At 32.1% G+C, this 25364-nt stretch overlaps 3 protein-coding genes across 4 annotated transcripts; 2 read left to right on the forward strand and 1 right to left on the reverse strand.

The window, feature by feature from the left end:
• Positions 1–4247: 4247 nt before the first annotated feature.
• Positions 4248–6274, forward strand: LOC130496468 (multiple RNA-binding domain-containing protein 1-like). Of its 2 annotated transcripts, none has more exons than XM_056988538.1 (5): positions 4248–4853; positions 5215–5283; positions 5376–5482; positions 5700–5770; positions 5977–6274. In XM_056988538.1, the coding sequence occupies exons 1-5, from the start codon at positions 4547–4549 to the stop codon at positions 6029–6031; spliced, it is 609 nt and encodes a 202-aa protein (XP_056844518.1). In that variant the 5' UTR covers positions 4248–4546; the 3' UTR covers positions 6032–6274. The 2 variants fall into 2 exon arrangements, 1 of the variants encoding a protein (XP_056844518.1); XR_008935609.1 differs by having other exon boundaries at positions 4252–4853; positions 5700–5887.
• Positions 6275–8610: 2336 nt separating this feature from the next.
• LOC108809198 (protein NRT1/ PTR FAMILY 8.4) lies at positions 8611–11103 on the reverse strand. The gene is made up of 4 exons (XM_018581338.2): positions 10954–11103; positions 10766–10868; positions 10468–10685; positions 8611–10037 (listed from the first exon to the last, which is right to left on the reverse strand). Exons 1-4 carry the CDS (start codon positions 11008–11010, stop codon positions 8754–8756), a joined length of 1662 nt encoding a protein of 553 aa, XP_018436840.1. The 5' UTR covers positions 11011–11103; the 3' UTR covers positions 8611–8753.
• Positions 11104–16259: 5156 nt separating this feature from the next.
• Positions 16260–18966, forward strand: LOC108810713 (glutamate decarboxylase 4-like). Its single transcript, XM_018582805.2, has 6 exons — positions 16260–16486; positions 16867–17272; positions 17504–17718; positions 17800–18053; positions 18163–18215; positions 18309–18966. The coding sequence occupies exons 1-6, from the start codon at positions 16401–16403 to the stop codon at positions 18774–18776; spliced, it is 1482 nt and encodes a 493-aa protein (XP_018438307.1). The 5' UTR covers positions 16260–16400; the 3' UTR covers positions 18777–18966.
• The last annotated feature ends 6398 nt before the right edge of the window (positions 18967–25364 follow it).

Here is a 25364-nt window from a genome sequence, read left to right on the forward strand (position 1 = left end):
GGAAACGACTTTATATATAGAGAACTTGCGTGAAGAAACATTGTGTATATATTTTTTTTATAAGAGTGTCCTGACTCCACCGTGGTAATCCAGACTAGAGACCGAACCTTTAGCAGCGCGGACGCACACCCGAAGGTGGGTCATGACCAGATAACCGTCTTCGGTCTCGGGCGCCAGAATAAGTCCGCATGTAAATTCTCTGGTAGCTACTGCAAATCGAACCCGGGGTCGTACTTACAGCCGCAAGCCGTATATTCTTAGATACTAATAGTAATCTGTTGACAAAAAATATATTAATAGTAATCTCTTCTTTCCACGAACAATCAAATAACCATACCTCTTTTTAGTTTCTTGACCCTCTCGGTCAAATAATGTTGGTTGGTTCGAACCATATAAATTTATACCTAAAATTTCTATTAATAAAAAAATAAAACTTTGGATAAAAAATCTTTCTGAGATCATCCGAGTGCCTCTAAACGATCACTCAGTGATAAAAGAGGTAGAGGTGCAGAAACATGGGAGAAAGAATTTAGAGGAGCATTTGAAACATTTCGTTTCTGAGAAAATCTTCCACTTATTTGATGGGATGGTTAAGAGATTATCTATCAAATTATTCATAGATAATTACAATATACTTCTTATAATAACCGGATTCATGAATTATGGTCAACAAACCCTACGAGCTGCAATGTATATTGGTCAGGATCTGAACCAAATCCTGAATTACATGAACAAACCAGACACTACAACAAATATGGCTTTTCATAGCAGATTATAATAGCACATTTTTCGTAACTGCTATGAAAAGGTAGTTGGAAGTCTGAGTTATAAAACCATAGCATTAAAATTATGCTATTCCCAAAAATCATTAAAAGATAATTAAAAACTCACTAATCCGACACGTTTTTACAATTAGCGCCAACACTTAGACTAAAATAATGGTTTTCTCGGCCTAATTAGCCAAACCAATACTTTCAATAGCATTAAAAAAAAATTCTTCTTTTCCCCTTCTTCTTCGGTCTTCATCTCCTCACTCTCTTTCTCTTCGCTCACCACCGATCTCAAGAAGCTCATCTCCGATTCAGCCCTTATCTCATCCGATTAATCCTCTAATCAACCCGATTCGGCTCTCATCTCCTCCGATTCAGCCTCACCGCGATTCTTCCCTCCTCGAGTTCTCCACCGATTTCAATCCCATTTTAAAAACTGAAAGTGGACATCCCATCGATAGATTAAAGTCTATTGATTAGGTAGTTTCTTGCTCTGCTCATTGTTCTCATTAGTTAGGTTTCGATTTTCACTATCATTCCCATTTTAAAAACTGAAAGTTGGCGTTTTGACAGAAGCGAACCCACGACAAAGCTTCTCTTCCTCGGTAGTGGAGACGAAGAAGACAGAGGAAGAGGACGACGGCGGTTACAACGACGACGCGATTTAGCTCCGCCGAGATGAAACCGACCCAGTTCTAGCTCTGTCTTTACCTCTCCTTTGCTCTCTACTAGGTTTTGTTTTTGTGTTCTTAGTTAAACAAGGTGGAGGAGGCTGAAGAAGCTTGATGGTGGTGGTCTCGCCACCGATGCCTTATCACAAGAAGCATGGCTCGAGACGAGAAGAAAAAGGGCTGGTGATTCAATATTTAAGCGATTTGTGTAAGACTTGAAAAAAGATTTTATGTAAAAACATATGTTTTATAAATTTACTGAATATAATTTTGAGCTCAGTTCATGGACTTGGATCAAACCAAAGGTTAAAAGTGTTGAACTTTTGTTCAAGGCAAGTGTAAAATGAAGAAGTAAACAAAATGTTAAAACCAAATATAATTTTGTAAATCAATATTGGAACCGGTTTGTTAAAATATTAACACGTTTAGATTTAATAAAATATTTTTTGTTTACTTGTATTTTTAAATCTTAAATCTGCATCTTAATCCAATACCCTTAAATCAATATTGGAACCGGTTTGTTAAATCTTAAATCTGCATCTTAATCCTAACTAGATTTTGACCCGCGCTTCGAAAGCGCGGATATTATTTTTCACTTTTATGAAATATATTATTTGTTTGTAATTATTGAATTTATTTATTTTAATAAAATTTTCTTTATAATAATTTCGACACATAGAGTGTCTCTAATAAACTATATATTCTCTAGTTTTGTTTTATTCGCTCTTCAATCAATATATTTATTTGGCTTGTTGTTAAAATAAATGATTATAGACTTTGATCTCTGCACCTCCGCGGATGTATATTTTAAAAAATATGATGATATTTGTTTTTCATGTAATTATAAGGGTTTGGCAAAATGAATCCGAGGAACAGAACTGATACCAATCAGTAAATATAGTACCAAACCTGAACATAAATTGATTAAATATTCGAATTATTCAAAACTGTTAGTTAGAGAACCGAATCGGATCCGAACCGAAGTATTCGTGTACCTGAATTTATCTAAAAATAGATTTATATATTTATATATTAATTATTTTTATATTTAACGTATATAAAACATCAAGAATGATACCTTTAAATTGGTTTAAAATACTTAAAAATATATATAAATAGTCAAAAACAAATATCTGAAATAGTTAAAGTATATTCAAATCACCAAAAATACTTAAAATAATTATTGATTTCGTATCCAAAATTTTAAATCAAACCAATTGATATGTTAAGCTTAGGTATTCTGACATATGTTACTTAAATTTATAGGTAACATATTACTTTATTTATAGATTTTGAGAAATTTTAAATATATAGTGATTTAAAACTTTAAAAATAATTTAAATATGTTATCCAAACCCAAACCAAACCCGTAAAGATCCGAATCAAACTCAAACAAAAATTTAGAAACATCCTAATAGGACTGAAATCTTTGACCTCGAAAACTCGAAACGCAAACTGATCAGAATCAAACCCGTATGGATGTCTGAAAACCCATCCTTAGTCATTATTATATATCGTATAATTTCATCATATAATTAATCGTATTTTATATGTACCATTATATAACTAATCATATAATTAATAGTATTTAATATGTATCATCATATAAATAATTACATATATTATATTTTAAAATTTTAATATGAAATATAAAAACCATAATTTGAGTTGGTATTTCAATTGGGCTTTGTATTGTATTTTTCTTATATATATTGACAATGTTCTTTTATAATGGACTTAATAACTTAAGCCCATTATTTTTTCTATTTAATACTACTATCTTTGTTTCCAAACAATTTTTTTTTTAAAAGACTACAATCCATGTTTCCAAACACACCAATTTTTTTTAATACTCTTATCCAAGTATCCAAACACACCGAATTTGTACTTCAGCTTTAATAAGATAGATACCATTAACCCTAAACTTAAACCGACATATAAAATCATGAATATAAGATTTTCAAACTTATAATATTAATTTTAAATTTAAATCCAAGTTTATCTACTACTTAATCATATACTTCATTCTAAATCTTACCCTAAACCATAAACCAAATACCTAATACTAACAGGCACTACAAACATAAACTATACATTCAATACTCTAAATATAAACTTTAAATCTAAATTATTAAAATTCTTTAGTTTTATAAATTTAATTTTATAACTAAGTCTTGACATTTATAACCCCTACATTAAAAATTAAATCCCAAACTCTATTTCTAAACTCAAATCCTATTCCACAAACCTCAAATATACTCTAAATCCTATGTATAGTACCATAATTATAAATCTACACATTAAAACTAATATTTTCCAACTTAAACTCCGAATCTTAACACATACTCCAAACTTTTATATCATAACACTAAATTCAATAATTATAAACTCCAAAACATAAGTATTATATTCTAAAACTAATCCCTCACACTATATTTCAAACCCTAAACCCTAAAACTTAATTTTATATACAAATCATAAGCTTGATATTAATCTAACATTTTAAATTGAAACGTCAATTCTTAAACAAATATCAGTTTTTGTTTTTGTTTTTTAACCAAAACAATTATCTGTTTATTATGTTAAAAAAATAAAACCGTAAACATAACAAAATATTAGGGGAGCAATCCCTCTTCTCTTTTTTTATTGGTTGAAACAAATCAATCACACGATCACCTTTATAACCATCCGATGCGTTTTAATCTAATGGCTCAGATTTAGTCTTCTACTTTCTCATCTTCTCTTTCTTCTCTGCGACTCCTCACTTTTTTTTCTAGATCAACAACTTTTTTTTTCTCCTCTTAGAGCATCTTTATAGGTATATTTGAACACATCTTACAACAATATAATAAAAGGAATAAAAGGAAAAAGCGACTAAAGATGTGTATCTCGAGTATTCTTTAAGAAGTGTTTTGCTGAAATTATTAGGTGACTTGGCTTAATTTCATTGATTCTGTTTTTTGGAAAATGAATTAAAATTTCATTCCTCCGGCAAAATCGATATCTCTCCTCCTGCGATCATATTTCTTTTTCCTTGATTTTCTCGGCGGCGTGAGCAAAAGGGACGGGGTCAAGAACAAACAAGCCCATAAGAATCTCAGATCCATGACTTTAGGCGACCTCTGCTTCTTCTACCACTCCGGTACGAAATCGAGGTGCGTCGTGGGTGTGGTGGAGGTTGCTCGCGAATGGTACGAAGATGACGATGACGAAGGAGAAGGAGAAGGAGCGGTCGACGTCAAAGCTGTCGGAGAGATGAGGAGATTTGTTGATTTGAAGGAGATGAAAGGAGACAAAGGGATTAAGGATTTCGTTTTGTTCAGACAGCCGAGGTTGTCTGTTGTTCCAGTGGAAGTTGATGTTTGGCAAAAGATTTGTGAATTGGGAGATGGGTTTTCTGGAGATGGTGATGGTAAGGAAGATCGTGACTCGCTCTTCATTGTATCTTTGATTAGGTCTCTTCGATGCTCTGCTTAATCTGATTTCCCTTTTCCTGATTGCCACTTCCGTTGAATTTTGTAAATGGTTCTTTCTGGGATTTGTCTATTAGTTGAGATTATATCATTGATTTGATTGTTTCTGTAATGCTCTGTTTACTAGTTGATAAAATTTGATTTTAGAAGAGATGGTCTTAAACGTCCACTTTAAAGTTTGAAACTTTTACATGTTTTGCGGCAGATCGTATGAGCTTCTTCTTTCTTCTTTATGTCAGTTTCAGGGATTGGTTGTGTTACTTGCACTAAAAATCTGGGAGGTTTTGTTTTTGTTTGCAGGCATCTCTTTCTCAAACACAGAAGAAACATTAACACAAGCTTTTTCTCAATATGGTCGTCTTCTTGGTGGTAAGTCTAGTAATCTCAACACTAATCTTTTTATTTACATATCTTTATTTATTTATTTTTTGTCTTCTACTACACCGTTTTTGTTGCTTCAGTGAATGTTGTGATGGACAAAATCAGATGCAGACCAAAAGAGTTTGCTTATGTCAAATTCTCTTCCAAAGAAGAAGCCGACGAAGCTTTATTACAACTTAACGGACAGGTACTTTCCCCATCTCTATTAGCCTGGGAAATATATATATATATATATATATATATATATATATATATATATTTGATGAATGTTTTGTGGTGGAACATTAGAATAAGATATATATATATATGCTAGAGAATGGAACTATTTGTTGTTGAATAATATAAATCTCATCAACTCTTTGATACTGGTTATGTTTTTGAAAATCTTGTTATTTGGACCACAGTTGGTAGATAGGCGGGTGGTGGTCATGCTAAGTCCGGAGGAGGAGGAGGAGATCCTAGTAAACCTCAGCCTGTAAAGTTTCTTTCTCTTTCTTTGTCTAGCTATATCTTCTCTTTCTCGATCCATCTTCACACATTACTCTCTGGAAAACGTACTCGTTACCGTCTTGATGGTTCCAAGATCATGAAGGTATCTCTATATCCTTTACGAGAATATTATCAGATTCTCTTTCTATGAATGAATCCGCTAAGCTCTTGAATTATTATTACTTCACACAGGTCTATTTGGAGGCCAAGGAAAGGAACAACACAGAGTACAAGCTCGAGACTATGATGGGTGTGTACCGGAAACTTACTGGAAAGGATGTCACTTTCGAGTACCCTGTTGAAGCTTGAAGATGTTGATGACGCTGAAGAATTTCATCAGGATAGAGCTTTTGATTCTGTTTTGTGGTGTTTAGGATGAAGTACACTCTGTTTTGATTCTGTTTTGTTAATCAAACTAATAACGAGAAATGGATTCAGACACTACATGTTGTAAAAAGATCTTTACTGATGCAAAAATATTTTGTTGTTATCTCACCGGTAACATTAGTTTAGTTACCGTATGATTCTTCCAATTGCATAACTGATCTCAGTGAGTGGCTGTTATGTATTTAATCAAGGTTTTAAAAACTTTGTATTTATTAAATTTGGATAGCTTCCAAAAAATTAATAAGGTTTTTAAACTTTGTATTCATTAAATAAAATGTTTGTGTACTTTAATTAATATGTTTGTTTCTTTTTATGTTTTTCATTTATATCTTTTATTTTTTTTTCATAATAATTTGAAATTGTATTTTGGGTATTTTTTTATTTTCAAGTAAAATTTAGTATTACTTTTTTATGTTTTCAATTTAAAAATTATTTTTAATGTTTTAAAATTATTATATGTTTTAACATTATTAAATTATATAATTATTAAGATACAAGTTCTATATCCTTCCACTTATCCCACTACTAAATATTACTAAACTTCACTTCTTACATTATTTTATTAATTTTTTACACCTAAACTATATCCCCTCACTTATCCCATTAAAGATGCTCTTACAAGATAAATTTATATTTACTACATATGTGAAGACATCTGAAAAGGTTCCAAATCTATCCGCTTCAACTTAAGCCATTTTCCAGATATTTTATCTCAGTCAGATGTTGATGATGTCTTCATAGGTATGTTCTGTTTCTTTAGTTGATATTTCAATAGATAGTGGAGTTACTAAATTATTATTTAGCTAATCTTTGCTTAATTTTCTATTTTTATGCAGACATACTGGATGAAATTATTACAGAAAGAAACTATGAAGGAAATTAAACAAAGTGTTGATATTCAACTACGAGATCTGAGGTTAATTGTATAAAATATTTTAGTTATGTTAATATTTTAGTTACACAAAGTTGTTCTTACGTAAGCGCTACGAAAACTTTGATTGCATATTAATTCAGTGCTTTTAATTATATTGAAACAATCATTGAATGTACTTTATGGAAAAAACATGCCGAGGATGTATATCTATCTTATTAAAATAGAAACATTCTATTGGACCTAACATTTATTTTGTAAGTTTTTAAATTAAATATACATTTATACTTTATAGTTAAACTTACATTAAATCATTAATGTTTCTTTCTTTATACTACTATCTATGTTTCCAAACAATATATTTATTTCTTTATATTACTATCAATGTTTCCAAACAATATATTTTATACTACTATCAATGTTTCCAAACAATACAATAATTAATCTTAGTTATGTTATATCTATCATTTTCTTTTTAAAATTTTGTAGAAACGTCATAATTTCATAAAATGTAAAAAAATGAACTTTAAAATTTAGAGTATAAGATTACAAATTATGAAATTATTACAATTTAAATCAAATTAGATTACATATCGGTCATCCAACAGTTCAATCGGTTAGTCTCGGGTTTTAGTAATTTTTTTAATATGAATATTTTAAAAACCTAAATTGAATTGTCAGATTTCCGAATTAACCGGTATAATCACAATCAGGTTGAATTTAAAAACACTGATTTAAATGCAAAAATATTTTAAATACACACTTTTAAAAATTACCAAAATATTTGTTAAGTTATTAGTGAAATTTTTCATCGTAAAATATTTCGCGCTTCCAAAGTGCGGGTCAAGATCTAGTTTTTATATGAAACAGAACAAAACTGGTATGATAATCTTGCTTGGAAGTTTTATGAGGACAAAAAAATACACAATAGTAACTAATTTAAACTCAAAAAATACATAGATTTCTTAAAAGATTTATTAATAGTATAAAACAGACTTTTTATAAAATAATTAAAAAAATAAAACCTTTGACCTGTGCGGCCTAGGCTTGGAATTAAAATTCGGATCCGCGATCCGATCCGGTAAAAAAATGGGTTTCCAAAGCGTCCAGATCCGGATCCGGATAGTGCTTTTACGAATCCGGGTAATGAAATTTTAGGTTCGGATACCCGGATTCGGATCCGAAAATATTATTTATTTAAAATATTTAAAATATAATTATATTTATATATGTACATCATATGTAGTTTATATATAAAATAACTAAAATTTTAATTTTATTAAATTTAAATAATTTTTCAATTTTATTTTTAAAAATTGAAAAATAAACTAAATAAATAGTTAATTAGTTAATTTTTAATTTAATTTTAATATTTTTTTAGAAAAAATGTTTGGATCCGGGTATCCGCGAACATTCGGATTTTAGTCCGGATATCTGAATCCCGAATACTCGGAAGACACGAATCCGGATCCGGATAGTAACTTTAAAGATCCGACGGATTCCGATTCGGATTCGGGTATCCTAATATACCCCGGATACCCGGTCCGTCCCACCCCTATCCGCAGCACAAGAGTAACACTAGTGGCATTATAAAACGAAACAAATGAGAATAGAAGTTACAGGCTTAATAGAAAGCCAGTTTCAAAAAAAAAAAGTTACAGACTTTAGGTGTGCCCGTGTGGGGAACCAAGAAATGAAGAACAAACCCTTACTAAATCTTCTTATGCGTGTATTTAAGAGAGAAGAAGACAAAAACAGGAATGTTCACAGAGCCAAGACAGACCAAAAGCCAGAAGAAGTAATCAAGATGTCCCTTGTTAAGGTTGTCCGAAGGAATCCAACCATCATCTTTCCCGCTCAAACACGCCACAACCGTAACAATCATCGAGCTCAAGTAGTTTCCAAGCGTAGTAGTCAGAAGAGCCCAAGCGTTACACAAACTTCTCATTGTATCTGGAGACTGCTCATAGAAAAACTGAATCCGACCAACGAAGAAGAACACACCAGCAGTGCCCATAAGAAAGTACTGAGGGACTTGCCAGAAGATTGCCACGTCTCCACTTTCTTGAACTAAACGTAACCGAACCGTCTCAACGATAGCTGCAACTGCCAAGCTCAAGACAGATATGAACAGTCCAATCCCCATACGTTGTAGATCAGTGAAGCCTTTTGCTAAGCCTGTGAATTTTCTCGCAAAGGGAACGATGAGTTTATCGTAGATAGGGACGGTTATGAGGACGCTTGCAGTGTCGAACATGCCGAGAGTAGCTGGAGGGATCTCGAATGAGCCGATGGTTCTTGTCATGGACCGTCCTTGTTGGACGTAAAGAGTGTAGATCTGTGAATGGAGGACTGAGAAGATGATCCCTGAGGCCCAAATAGGGAACAAACGTAACAGAACCTTAACTTCTTCTACTTGAGTCACGGTACATAGCTTCCATGGGTCGTGAATGGCGTCTTCTCCTGAGATCATTGCTGCTTTGTCGAGGAACTTGTAACCGTCCGTTAGTATGTGGTCTTCTTCAGGGAGCTTGAGGTTCTTGTTACGGAATGCGGCTACAAGAACTTGACAAGCTCTAGTAATGGGACTGCCTCTAGGTTTCTGAAACCTATAAAGTGGAGTGCCAAAGAAGAAACTAGCAGTAGCAAGTCCCATGAACAAGGTTGGTATCATGAACCCTAGCTCCCACCCATAACTCTCTTGAACCCATACTAGAAGAGTAGATGAGACAAACGCACCAACGTTGACTGAGAAGTAGAACCAGTTAAAGAAAGAAGCTTTTCTGACTCGTTCATTTGGATCAGTCTGGTCAAACTGATCAGCACCAAAGGATGAGACACATGGTTTGATTCCTCCAGTTCCAAGAGCAATAAGGTAAAGACCTGAAAATAAAACTGCTTGCTGAGTTAATGTTGCTGGTGGACATATGGAACCTATACATTCCGATGGCTTCAGACCCGGAACTGAAGCTGAGAGTGTCAATGCTATTATTCCCTAAAACAGATAAAAAGTACAGAAAATTCACCAAACCGTAGAGAGAAACTATATTAGCTACCGATTCTAAGATATTGGAGATTAATACAGACAATTTAAGAAGATTTTAGTTTAAAAAAATTAACAGTTTGGAAGCTAAATGTTTATTTATGTTATTTCTTAAAATTTTGGGTAGAACAATGTTTTAATTGTAGTGTATATGCTTAGGACCGGCTTTGGCTATCTTTCAACTCTTGGCCGAATATCCATCCAAGCACTCAGTAACCAAACATAAACAGCTATCATCTCTACAATAAGTCCTATGCTACCTAAAGCTTGAATAAATGAACCTCTTCAAGTACACCTATGTGCTTGGCTAATCAAAAAGTTCAGGTCAGTTCGTGCAAACCCTTTGTCTAAAGCAACTTTTTCGTTAATAAAAGATGCTTACGCTGAAATAAATGGCAGAGAAACAAGCAATTGTCCAATATCTTCCCCAATAAGCATCAGCTATTAGAGCTCCAAGTAGAGGAGTGACATAACATGTTCCTTGCCATGTCATGACGTGTCTTGCCGCAGAAACATTTGTCTCGTGCAATTCATTTGTGAAGTAAGTGATAAGATTCTTGGCAATGCCATAATAAGCCAACCGTTCACAGCATTCATTGGCTGCACATCAAAGCATACCGGTTCTTGAAAATTAAAGACAGGACATGAGGAGGATCATAAGTATTAGAATTGATTTTTACCAAAAATGAATGGGCAAGCTTTCCAGTTTCCTGTTTTCTGCTTCAATGGTGGGTTTCCATTAATGTCTACTGATCCATCTTCAGCATACAGTTTCACTTCTTCCTGGAAAATAAAGAAATCAGACATGGATTTTCTTCAGAGGCTTATGAAACGGTCACAAATATTACATAGACCCATGAGGCTGAACCTGTAAAAGAGATTGTTCAGCATCAAGGAGTGATCTTTCTTCATCGATGGAACCCATATTTCACTTTCCACTGAACATGACAACCTTCACTCAAAGCTAACTTAAGCTTCTCGACTAAAATATATTCTCGCACTGAACAAGTTGTTGTGTGAGTGGTCACTCACTAGTCACCACAGAACCATATTCTTTAAAAAAACAATATTTCTTAGGGAATATAAACCAAATAAACCACGTTTAAAAGTATTAGCAGATATGGTTAGATCTGATTTTGTTGAACCAGTATGGTTACATGTTTTGGGCTTTAATATTAATGGGTTTCTTAACTATCTTTGTTGGCCCCTTGTAATTTTTTTTAAAAGTCCAACTTATATAACACATATACATCACGTTGTGATAACGTCCGATCATCATTAAGCGCCATAATTCAATTTTATTTTTGGAGGATAGTGTACGAATTGGACAAGTTCTTAGAAAAACAAGCCTTTTCAGAATATCGTGGTGCACTTGCATTGCATGCCATTGATTAAAGCAAAGTCGGTCAGAGCTTGGAAAAGGTAAAGTGATAAACTGGTGAACCGTAACTGCCGGTATTAAGGCTTATTCGTCTATTGGCGTCTTCTTTTGCAGGTTCCCATTGACTGACGCGTTGAGAGTTACTTGATGGCTCGACTTTTTCTGAATTATTTTGGCTGGCAGTTATACCCTTTGTATCACCTCGTTATACGTATAAATACCATTCTTAAACAACTTTGAGAAAAACACAATTGAACGAGTAGTTAAACAAAATAATAATTTGTTTTTTCCAAAAACAAAAACAGAATATAGTTTTTAACTGAAAACATAATTTATTCTTTTACAACATGTATATGGTGTGGGGAAAAATAACTGCCAGTGAAATACTACAAAAAAAAACTTGAAAATAAACATTCTTTATTGACTAAAATATCGATAACAAATACAATAATCAAGATACAACCAGTTAATCTGTAAGTCTTAGTTAAATCTATAAATTGATAGGCCATGATCTTGTAATTTCTATTAAGTATTTTGTTTTTACTCTCAATTTTGTATCATCTATTTTATGTCTTTAGATTTCTTTATATGGAATGTGCCTTATGTTTTATTTTGAAAAAAATGTGCCTTATAAGTTGGATAATCAATTTTTTTCTTATTTTCTTTTAAGAATTAGGATAATCAGATCTTGATCAAATAAAACTATTAAATTACAGGTATTCCATGATAAAGTCATTATAAATTTTGTTATATGTTAAGTTTGTTTCAAATATTCCTATATAGCTAGGATAATATCATCGGATCAAGACCGCGTTTTCTCTCTCCTCTATCCCCAAATTCTTTCGATCTCTCGTCTTCTTCACTATCACATGTATCTTACCCTCCGGCATTTGGACGACACGTCTGAACGCATACTGGAGCCGGAGGGACTCTTTCTTCCCTCTCTCGATTTCCTCTTTGCTCTCCATCGTTTATGCGTTCTCTTCTATATGCACGCTCTTCTAGGCTAGGACTGTCTCTCTGGTGGAAGCTCCAGTCGCAAGGAGTCGACACTAGGCAAAGGTGGTTCCTTTCTCCGGACTTGCGGCGAGGGTTTCGGCGAAGTAGAACAGTGCTGAGTCGGTTTTTAGGGTTTTATGGTGGTCTCGTTTTCCCCTTCTCGAGCTCTCCGGTGTTCCGTCGTCGTGGGGAGGCAGCAAGGGTTCTTGTCACGACTAGGTCCAGCAGTGATCAGGTGTTGTGGATCTATTTTGCCGTGCTTGTTTGATTAGGGTGGTGGTTGCTTAGGGCTTTTTGGTTGGAGAGCTTCCGGCCTCTGCTCACCGTAATCAGGAGGTTTCTGATCGTTGTTGGCTTTGAAGGTGAGGTTTGATGTCGGATGTGATCGTGGTGAAAGTGTCCGGTGATGGCTTCTTCGCATAGGTGCTTCTGGTTTGAATCGAGTGGTCCTCTATGGCCATAAGATGATTTCTAGTTCCCCAAAACTCTTTTGATGCTCTCTCTCCTGGTGTTCTGGTCTGATTCTTCGAGAGTTAGACGGCGGCCTGACTTTAGGAGTTAAAGTCTCGTATTTTGTCTTTGTTGTATATCTTCTTTGACTTTGGAGGTTGTTTGTTCGTGGACAAGAAATAGGATCTTTGGTTCTCAAAGACCTTGGATGTTTATTCGGTCTCGGGAGTCATTTCCGACTGAGTCAACATCTCGTCTAGTTCACATTATGGCGCCGTGGTGTTGGCTTTCTTCCTTCTACAATGGTGCAGCTGACTTTCTTGTGTTGGTTTGGAGACTTCATTTCAGAATATGGTGGCGGATACAACCCGATTTTTTGCAGGCTCCGTTGGCGACAGAAGCGAGCGCTTGCTCTTCAGGGATGCGGTTCAAGGCACTGTGTGGCGCTTCTCACAAACCGGCTTTGGTGGCATGCAAGGCCTGGGTAAGTATTTGAACCATCCCCTTCGGTCGTTTGAACTTCATAGACAGAGAAAGGTATTTGCTTTGTGGAGATCATCGGGAACTATCTACTCTGGAGAAGTCAAGGGAATTCCCGGCATATGAGGTAACGTGTTGGGTTTAATGGGTGGGCAAAGTTGTAATAATTTGATTTCGATATTTTGTTCAAAACAATCTTGTAACCGTCTTTGATTCCCGATTCATGGAGCATACTATATTTTTTTTTTTAAAGTCCATCAATTAAAAAAAGGATAGTATCATCTGATAGTTCTAACAGTGTTTTAAAAATCTCTAGGCAGTAACTAGATGTTTTATAAATGATTAGCGACTAAACATATTATTCGGACCTAAGCAAGATTTAAACGTTAGCAAATTATTGATTTATTATATATATATATATATATATATTTTATATGATATATTTTAGTTTTTTAAGTTTATTTATTAAATTATTGTATGAATTATCAAAACAAAAAATAGAAAAAATTGTAGATTCGTAATAATATTATTTCTTAATTTAACATAGTGAGACTAATTTTTACCAATTTAGAAAAATTTAAATCAATTTGAATCGAATATAAATCAAATTTTTTTAAAAATATTTTTGAATATTACCCAGTTTCCGCATAGACGGGCAGTTAGGCGCCGCCTAGACCAATTCTAAGAAACTTGGTTCTAAGATCTTATATTGGTTTTTCTATTTTTTTAGGATATCAGTTTTTATCTAGAGGATTTGTTTATCATATATTAGATTCTATTTATAAAATTTAATTAAAATTTTTACAGTATTTTACAATTTCTTTTACTAAAAATTAAAAGTGGTATGTATTTGTTGAAAATATGGATTTGAATAATAAAAATTAAGCTAACGTTGATTTAAGTATTCAAAATCAAAAGGTTTTAAAGATCTAGATGTCCAAGACAGGTTAGAAAACAACGATGAATTGTAGAGTACTCCTTCTATCCCTACAAGCTAATGTTTTTTTTTAATTGACTTGAAAGAATACAAGTTTTATGTTTTGTAAGTATATTTTATTAGTTAATAAAGCTAAACTTTAAACTTCAAAAAACTAATTGTACTTTTTGAAATCCTGTTGCTCTAGAATTATTAGAAATTAGTAAACACAAAATAATAAATTTATTATCAAAATTTAATATGTGTAGTTTTGATAATAAATATATTATTTTCTATAAACTTATACTCCCTTCATTTAATAAAGAATATCATTGTCATATTTTTTAATATTAAGGACATATTCAATTTATGTTTAACTAATCATATTAAATTTTGATAATAAATGTCACTTTGAAATTTAATACTCCCTCCGTTTCATATTAAGTATCGTTGTAGAGAAAATTTTCCGTCGCAAAATAAGTGTCTTTTAAACATTTCAATACATAATTTATTAATTTTATTCTCTTATTAATTTTTTTATTAGTTGAAATATGAGTAAGTATATGGATAATGATATTTTTATATTGAAAATATGCAAAATTAAATGATTTCTTAATCTATGTGTAGAAATCTAAAACGACACCTAATATGAAACAGAGGAGTACTATGTTTTTAGTAATGGAAAGAGTAGCAGCATTAACTTTTCAATATAGTTAATTAAACTATGCTGAGCAGCTCAGGGTAGTCTAAACCTGTGGGAGGCTTGATTAATCGCCCAACTTTGTTTGTTTTATGAACTTTAACTTTGTTTGACAACAATAAAAACACCACGAAAAAATACTAATCAATCGTGTGGGAGGAAAATTCAAAATCTTTCCAAATCAATTATTTTCAGCATGGTGTTGACTTTTTTTTACTTTAATCAAAGGAAACGACAGTGATCCTAGACCTCCGTCCAATTAGGTTCTTTTTTCCAATAAGGTTCTTCGTAGTCGAACAATAGTCAAATCAAAACCAAATATTGATCATAAATGAGTTGATTGTTTTTTGCGTGTATAAACAAGGTATCTAATCTTTTCACACTGTAGGACAAATGACAATTTTGTTATTTTTCTCCAACCACATTTTTGTTAATTGATTTCCTTCTTCTAGAATTAATTATTTTTTTACCGAAAACATGTTAAATACGAATATTAAAAACATAGACCTAATTCCAAATGAGAGGTGAAATCTACAGATAAATTATCTCATGAATATTCAAATGGATTTAAATAATGAATTCATATCCACTTGACTTATATGGAGTTAATAATATTACACTAGAGAATGATCCCTAACCTAGACCAATAGAACAATTCTTTCTCTTGTGAAAACCACTGGACATGTGGTTTCCTCTGGTATTTGTTGCATCGGAAAAAAAAAAGCAGGAAGCTATTTTATTTAAGTTCAAATCGACAATATTAAATACCACTATAAGCTTATACATGTTTGTTTATTCGAGACAAAAACAATATACTATTCGTGAAATTTCTACTACTCACTGGTGTAAATAAAATAAGTAATTTTATTTGATCTTTCACGTTGTCATCGGCTATACTTCTATATTTTATGATAACATAAAATATATATTTTTGGTAAACCGTAAACATCGAAGTTGAAAACATGGGATGCGGACTACTTGGCAAGACACTAAGAGAATTATTCTACCATCTAAGATGTTCAGGATTTTTTCCAATCAAAGGATGATGGTAGATTGGAGTTTGTTTTTCATTTTAATGTTCAAGTTATAAATTTAAAATATTATGTTGTAATTAATCATTCGTTAGTCTTGATATTATACTAATGAAAAGTCATTGGTGGGAGAAAAGTTGAAAGGAGCCCATAAACGAAGACCAGCGATGCTTCCTTTCACGTTACAAAACGAAACCACGGGAACCTTTCTCTTCACTATATAAACCATTTGCTTATTATCTTCGAACTCCACAAATTCTTCAATAACAAACAATAAACATTACATATATTTTCCCTCTACTCTTCTTTTGTTCATTTCAAACCCAGAGATCGGAGAATTCAAGTGAATTGGAAGAAGATGGTTTTGTCTAAGACAGCTTCGGAATCTGATGTTTCAATCCATTCAACTTTTGCTTCTCGTTACGTTCGCACCTCTCTCCCACGGTAACAAAACATTAAACACCATTCTTTTTTGTCTGATGTTTTAATCTATTGAAGTATTGAAAAACTAACAGCAACATTTCACCTCATGACTTCTTTTTGTTATTTACTATATATATTTTCTCCGTGGCTCGTACGTTTGTTTGTAATTAGCATATACTATATAGTTTGTATACGAGGGCTCATATCAACATTGTAAGACTTTTATGTTTTCCTTGCATGTCAAGATCGTAAGATTATGTTCTTGGCTCTATAGGTTTAAAGATTCAAACTAGCAAAGTTCTATATTATATCGAATCCAAATTTAAGCACTTTTATTATACGCATTAATCTGCTGTTATAGGTTATTTTGCGTAGTATTAACGTAAACTTTTCATCGTCAGATTTGAGATGCCTGAGAACTCGATCCCAAAGGAAGCAGCGTACCAAATCATCAACGACGAGCTAATGCTCGATGGTAACCCAAGGCTAAATCTAGCCTCATTCGTGACCACATGGATGGAGCCAGAATGCGACAAGCTCATGATGGAATCAATCAACAAGAACTACGTCGACATGGACGAGTACCCTGTCACCACCGAGCTTCAGAACCGATGCGTCAACATGATCGCGCGTCTCTTCAACGCACCGCTCGGTGACGGCGAGGCTGCTGTTGGCGTAGGCACCGTAGGATCGTCGGAGGCGATTATGTTGGCTGGATTGGCCTTCAAGAGACAGTGGCAGAATAAACGTAAGGCTCAAGGGCTTCCTTATGATAAGCCTAATATCGTAACCGGAGCTAATGTTCAGGTAAACCAACCAAAAAAAAAATACTGAACCAGTTTAGCTCTTTTTCCCTTAAATCATAAATTAAAATACTAGGCCAAAATATATATAATCGAGTTTAGTTCACTTTTCAATTTGCAGATTTCAACCAAAAATAATTGAAACTTTAGACTACATAATTGATATTATTAACTAAAAAGATGGTAATGCCGGTTTAGGCCGCCCATGTTTTACTGAAATTACGGTTTAATACAGGTTTGCTGGGAGAAGTTCGCAAGGTATTTCGAGGTGGAACTGAAAGAAGTTAAGTTAAGAGAAGGATACTACGTGATGGACCCTGAGAAGGCGGTCGAAATGGTAGATGAGAACACAATCTGTGTTGCAGCAATTCTCGGTTCAACGCTAACCGGAGAATTCGAAGACGTTAAGCTCCTTAACGACCTCCTAGTCGAGAAAAACAAACAAACCGGGTAACTAAAATAAACAGATAAACCTAATAATTAATCAAATTAACCGGTTAGACTCCGGTTTAACATATTTTTATAACGCAGATGGGATACGGGTATCCATGTGGACGCAGCGAGTGGTGGGTTTATCGCTCCTTTCTTGTATCCAGAACTGGAGTGGGATTTTCGTTTACCATTGGTTAAGAGCATAAATGTGAGTGGTCACAAATACGGTTTAGTTTACGCTGGAATCGGTTGGGTTGTATGGAGAACCAAATCCGATTTGCCTGATGAACTTATCTTCCATATCAACTATCTTGGCGCTGATCAACCGACCTTCACTCTCAACTTCTCCAAAGGTAACATATTGCATTACCATTTCTATATGTTCATAAAAAAGCATATATCATATTGTACGCATATAGAAGTGTTCTAAACATTAATGATTCTTGTATAATTATAAACCAGGTTCAAGTCAAGTGATTGCTCAGTACTACCAGCTGATTCGTCTTGGATTCGAGGTAAATGGTGTTGAATTTCATTAGGCCGAATGTAACTTCAGTATATATTCTTATACTATTGTTTGATAATCAAAATGTCTTTTTTGGGTTTAGGGATATCGCAATGTGATGGATAATTGTCGTGAAAACATGATGGTTCTAAGACAAGGGTTAGAGAAGACAGGACGTTTCAACATAGTCTCTAAAGAAAACGGTGTTCCGTTAGTGGCGTTTTCTCTAAAAGACAGTAGCCGCCACGACGAGTTCGAAGTGGCCGACACCCTCCGTCGCTTCGGATGGATTGTCCCTGCCTACACGATGCCCGCAGATGCAGAACACGTCACCGTCCTTCGAGTCGTGATTCGAGAAGATTTCTCTCGAACCTTGGCCGAGAGATTGGTGGCAGACTTCGAGAAGGTGCTTCACGAGCTTGATACGCTTCCGGCAAGAGTTCAGGCCAAGATGGTTAACGGAAAAGCTAATGGTGTCAAGAAGACGGAAGAGGAAATGACGAGGGAAGTTACTGCTTATTGGAAGAAGTTTGTGGAGACAAAGAAGAGTAACAAGAACAGGATTTGCTAATGAATTTAATTGAATTAATGTTCTGTTTTTTATCCCTAATAATGCTCCGTTTGAAACTCTTTTTTTCCAGCCTAGCTGCTCGGATTTTTTTTGGTTTCAAATTTTCTTTTTTCATGATTTGACGTTGATGATTTATAGTTTTCATGTATTTGAATAAACTAAGATAAATAAAGATTTTATAAAGATAAAACGTTATAATTTTTAAAAATACGTACATTAACTAAATTTCAGACTATCAAATTGTTTGAAATATAAATCAGTGGAAAAAAATGAAAACTCTTTCAAGAAATAAACCAAAATATCTAACTCTTCATTGTTTTTTATATCATCGGCTAGGTCTAGTGAAGGAAGGATGCAAATCCGAAAATTGCCGAGCATCAACTTCATAACTCTCTTCATGTACTTGATTCTGTTAGATAAACCAATATATAATTAAGATCTTTTTTATCAAAACTTTCTCAAATTGTATTAATATTAAATTAGAAAATCTCCAAAATTTTGAGAAAGTATGTGTCAGTGTCATGAGTCTCATGACATCTCCTCGCAACCGTTAACTCCATCGTTCCTTGTTGATGATTCAGCAATGTCTCATTTTTGCACTTGTTTATCGATTAAGCGTTTAAACGCATACCAATTAACAATTGGTGCTAACAATACCATAATCGAATAGTGTCACTATAACACTTTAGAATCGAATCCGCAAAGACCTAGACGAGTCTGTTGGTTTTCCCAACGGCCTCGTAAGTGACAGTGACCACAAGTCATGACGTGTGTACCAAGCAGCTCGATCACTACATTCTAATGCTGTCAAAGATCTGCTATCTCTTGGGGTCCGTCATCCTTTATCTTCCTCTCTATAGTTCTTAGGATTTCTCTTTCTCGCATCTTCTCTGCTCCGCCTCTAATCTCTTTCTGAATTAGGCTAATTAATTTGGTGTGTGTGTGAGATATGTATTTTCCAATTGGTATCTGTCGAGGCTTTTGATTCTGATTTGTCATCAGTCTCGACGTCAACTCTACGGAGATGGCTAGAATCCGGCGATGAGAATACTCCTTCACTGGAGTCAAGCTGCTCCAAAGTCTTTATTGTCTGTTTAGGTATATTGAAGTTCGTTTTCTCCGATGCCAACAAACGATGGTGAGATCGGATTGTAGTAGTGACTACGCTACAAGGGTAACATACTTGGTGTAAGCAGGAAGGTCATGAATTCGATAGCTTTGTGTTAGATGTCTCTGTGCCATCAATGATCATGGAGAGTGAGCATGCAGTCTTGTAAAGCTTTACTTGCATTTATGTTTGGCTTTTGGTTTATCAGCGTATTGGGTCTTAGAAAGTATATCTCTTTTGCAAAGTCTCAGTTTTTTTTATATGTGATCATGTGTTGATGTTTCTACCTACAATCATGTGTTAATGTTTCTACCTTTGTAGATTAGACCTTAGATGAAAGTATAACCGTGAAGATTGGGTGCAGAGTGAAAATATTTTTGTAAAGGATGTCTTGAAAGTTCTAGTCATGGATCCACTTAAAGCATCGATGTTGAGTCTGTGTTCTGTTTTGTACAATTGTCAACTTTCTTAGGTTTTCACCTTTGTTCTATTGCTTGATATTTTATAGAACATAAAATTATAAACTGCCAAATATGTGGCAAGGTAACAAAATCTTAGAGATTGAGCTCTTTGCATGTCGTCCTTGTTTTGGAGTTTTGCAGGGATGTTAACAAAACAGAACACAACACCAAGATGTCTACTAAGCCCAATACGAGTCGCTGAAGTTTGCATGCTTTGCTGTGAAATCATATTTCACGAGAGAGCAAACATAGTCAAATGTCTTCCTTGATACTTTTGAAACTGACTCGGATGTCTTTTGATCCGTAGACCCCGAAAATTGACCTAAAAGGATCTTGTCTCTTAATGTGATCAGTGTGTGTTGTTTATTTACTTTCATTCCTTTAGAAGACCCATTGTTATGATCCTCGTTCTATTAGTTTAAAGCTCTCTTAATAAGGTTGTAAATGAGATTTGAAAGATGTTTGGTTCTCTGTAACTTCTTTTTGTAAAATTTCTCAGTCGACGTTATATAATTCTAACTAATTTTTGCTTTGCTCACTTCATCCAAAAAAACATACAAGATGAAGAGTCATTACACAAACACCATTTCTGTTGCTCTTCTCTTTTTTTTGTGTCTCCTCACATCCGCCTCGGCAAGATCTTTCAAACTACAGGTCACTAGTGACGTCAACACAAATGAGCAGCGTATGCAATATTTTTGGCTTTTATCAAACTTAAATGTTTACATTCTTTTCGCTCATTACTTAATTATTTTAAGGAAAATTCCATAAAAATACCCGAACTAAATTTTGTTAAACTTTTTAATACCCAAACTTTTTCACTATCCAGTTTAATATCCCAACTAATTATTTTGCTCATTTTAATACCCAAACTTTTAACATTTTACCCACTTTAATACCCAAACTTTATTTATTTAAATAAAAATACTAATAAGTTTCGAACAAAACTTAATAAAATCTCTAAAATCTAAGAAAAATATTAAAAATTCTAATTTTATTTTAAGATTTAGAAAAGAAGGTAGATAAACCATGGAAATTTTATTTTTTAAAAAATAAATGAATTTTAATGATAAAAATAAATTTCGTTTTTTATTTCAGAAAACAAACTAAATACAATATTTAAAACTTAGAAACTTTATTACAAAATTTAATATTTTACACTATTTAGTTATTTTTATTTCTCAAACACCATAAAAATTTAGAATTTTCTGAGTTTATTTTGTAAATTTTAGAGATTTTTTAAAATTTTATTTGAAACTTATTAGTATTTGTATTAAAATAAATAAAATTTGGGTATTAAAGTGGACACAGTTTTAAAAGTTTAGACATTAAAATGAGTAAAATAATTAGTTGGGGTATTAAACTGGGTAGTGAAAAAGTTTGGGTATTAAAAAGCTTAACAAAATTTAGTTCGGATATTTTTATGGAATTTTTCCATTATTTTATGTTTAAGGTATGCAACTTTATGTTTTGTATATGCAATGTTTTTAGCAAAAAAAAACCTTTATGTTTTGTAAATAACTAAATATGTAAAGTCTATTTCAGTCTAGAGGTTAGAGCATCTCCAACCCCACTCCATAAATTACTCTAAATTTGAGAATGGAGTTGAAAATGGAGTGGAAAATGGAGTGATGACCAAAAATAAAAGCATTACTCTATAAATGGAGTAATGCTTTTATTTTTTGGTCATCACTCCATTTTCCACTCCATTTCTAACTCCATTCTCAATTTTGGAGTAAAATATGGAGTGGAGTTGGAGATGCTCTTAGTGTGAAATAAAGAGGGTTTTTTTTTTTAACTCTTTGCCTGTTTGGTTAAAAAAATTGTGGATTTCGAAAAAATGGAAAGGTTGATCATGTTTGCCTGGAAATGATACCGGCGCAAAATTTCGTCTTTTCATTATGGCCCCCACAAGCGTGCCTTCATTTGGGCCCACTTACAAAAATCGTACTAGAGGGGACATGTCTGTAAATTAATAAATCGAGGAAAGCAAATACGTACCAACAATAGAGGAAAAATACAAATCAATGATAATTGTTTTCTTACAAAGAGATGAAAATTGTTATTAAATTAAAAAAGCAACTTTGTAAGAAAACTAAGAATTACACAAAATAAAATAAATATTTTTATCATTGAGGAAAACAGATAACAAATAAAATAATTAAGATATGACCGATCAATTTATAAATTATAATTAAATTTACAATTTAACCTTAAGAGTTATGTTAAATATTTTATCTCAAAATTTACTTTTGTCATTGATTTTTTTCACTGATAATATATCTTGTATCCTAATCTTATTATAACTGGATAAATTACTAATGATTCTCTAAGAGAAGTGAATATAGAAATCATGTCATAATGTCACTACAGATATGTGGTAAGTTTTTTTTGGTAATCATGTGGTAAGTTTCTTGTAAATATTTAAGATAAAGTCATTTAGAAGATCATACATTGTTGCAATTTTCACAAGTCTTTTATTTTCCTTTTCTAAAATGTTATTTCCTTTGTTCTTTATTTATAAGATTTATTGAACATTTAATCTAAAAAAATTCAGCAAACTTTAGGAATAAAATTATGCTCAATGAATGTATTTTGGAATTCGAAAAATTAAAATAGGATGTGTAATTTTGTTTTGAAAAACATATACAGTGAAACCTCTATAAATTAATAATGTTGGGACTACACCAAAACTATATTTTTATTAATTTATAGAGATTATTAATTTATCGAGATACTAATTGAATTAAAACTTCAATTTGGGACAATAAGATTATATTAATTTATCGAGATATTAATTTATAGGTTATTAATTTAAAGAGGTTATACTGTAGGTTTTACATGGACATTTTGATTATTCATTCGATCATAAACCCAATTTAGTATAAAAATTATGATCAAGATCGAATATTTGGTTATTTTTTGTCAAATCGGGATGCTTGATACATATACCTCTAAATAGTCTAGTCTTAAAGCACAATCAATATTTGCTTGCAGATATAAAAACTCTATCACCAAAATATCACTCACGTTGTTAGGTTTGAGATAATTATAATTTTAAACGCACAAAAAATTGGAAATCCCATAAGATGATATTTGTTAAAAACTTAATCAAAAATATAGCACATAAGGGTTAAATTAAATAATTCATTAAAGAAGTAAATGAACATTTATACCCCTAGATTAACTAAATTAAAATAAAGGTTTAGATTTGAATTGTGAGTTTTGTGGAGGAGATGTGATTTTTTTTCAAAAAATTAATATTTAAAATTTAAAATATTTGTTTTTAATAATTTCAAAATAATTTTTGGATTTCAAGATAAATTTTTTATAAATTGAAAAAAAAGAAATTAAAAAATTGAACTAAAAACCTATTATTAGAAAATAATAAAAATAATTTTACTTTTTATTTAAATAAATATTTTATTTGATATATAATAAAATAGGATATAAAAATCTTTTATCTCTTTTGTCATTTTCCTCATTTTTTTTGAAAAAACTTTATTTTATTTTTTTCAAAATAATTGTCTTAAAAATTATGTAAATGAATAAAAAACCAATTAATATAATATTATTTAAATATGTAAGTAATTCATCATTTGGACAGTTTATTTATCTCGTAAGAATTCCTCATAATTATTCTAATAGCATCTCCATCATAATCTCAAATCTTCAAATTTTGAAATTTTTGTCAATCCAATCCAACCTCAAAACTACTATTTTTTTTAGTCTTTACCATATTTTTTTGAAAATTACATCTACTTCCTTTACGAATAATTTAAGTATATCAAAATAAAATAATAGAATAATATAACATAACATTAAAATATAATTCATACAAATAGAAAAATACATTAAATAAAACTCACTTATCACTTCTTAATACATTGATTGAGCACATATGAATGCGTTGATAAACACATATGAAAGCATTATTTTATAATGCTTGAGTAATTTGATACTTTATATGTAATTTTATAAAATTTATGTGTATGTGTGTTGTTATATTATATATGTAATTTATATTATTATTTTTATATAATGTTATAATATTGTGTGTTGTATTATATATTAAAGGGCTTTTTTTGAGACACTTAAAAGTATGTTTTATTATTATTAGTAATTTTTGTTAATATCAAAGATTATAATACAAATGAATAAACTTTAAAAATCTTTTTGAAGATTTATAGTTGGAGTAATCGATCCTCGAATCCTCATATTAAGATTTTGTTATATATTCTTGAAATAAGATTTTAGGTTGGAGATGTTCTAATAATATTCAAAACTAAAGAAATTTAATACTAACTTTTGCAAAAAAAAAATTAGTACTAATAATTTCATTTCATTATTCAACTCTATCACAACGATCGGTCTGATTGCACGACCATACTCATTCTACAGTGATTACATCGCTTCGACTAGTGCAACCATTCCGAATAATTTCATCACCCTATCAAATCAAATCAGTCGTTATATTAAAAAGGAATTATAATGAAATAAAGGCATGTAATAATGGAAGAAAGTAAACGTGAAAGGACGTGACACAACCCCCACCATTGTGAAGAATGAAGAAAAAAACCAAAAGAGCATCCAAAAGAAGAACGGTTGTTCACCAAATCAGAAGCAAAGTAGAATCACGATTTAACGAATGGATTAAAAATTAAAAAGAAGTTCTCCTATACGTCCAAAACACACACAAAATTCTTCAGAGATGACTTTGTCGTTCGCAGAGAAAAAAAAGAGAGTAGATATTGCATGACTCATTATTGTCGTTTTTTTTTTGAACAACCATTATTGTCGTTTGAAATGGTTTTATGAGCTGTGGAATACAATGTTCAGGATTAGCGCTGTCCATAACGAAATGCATTAATATTGTTTGTCAACTATAATTAAACTAAAATTGTTCTAGAAACTAGAATCGGAAGCCATAGTTTATATATATTAAAGTGTTCTTAATTTTTATTTTGGTCAACCTGTTTATAATCTTACATGAACTATTTTAATGTTGTCACCATTGTT

This window comes from Raphanus sativus, chromosome 6 (assembly GCF_000801105.2).
Source record: "Raphanus sativus cultivar WK10039 chromosome 6, ASM80110v3, whole genome shotgun sequence".
NCBI classification, from domain to species: Eukaryota; Viridiplantae; Streptophyta; class Magnoliopsida; order Brassicales; family Brassicaceae; genus Raphanus; species Raphanus sativus.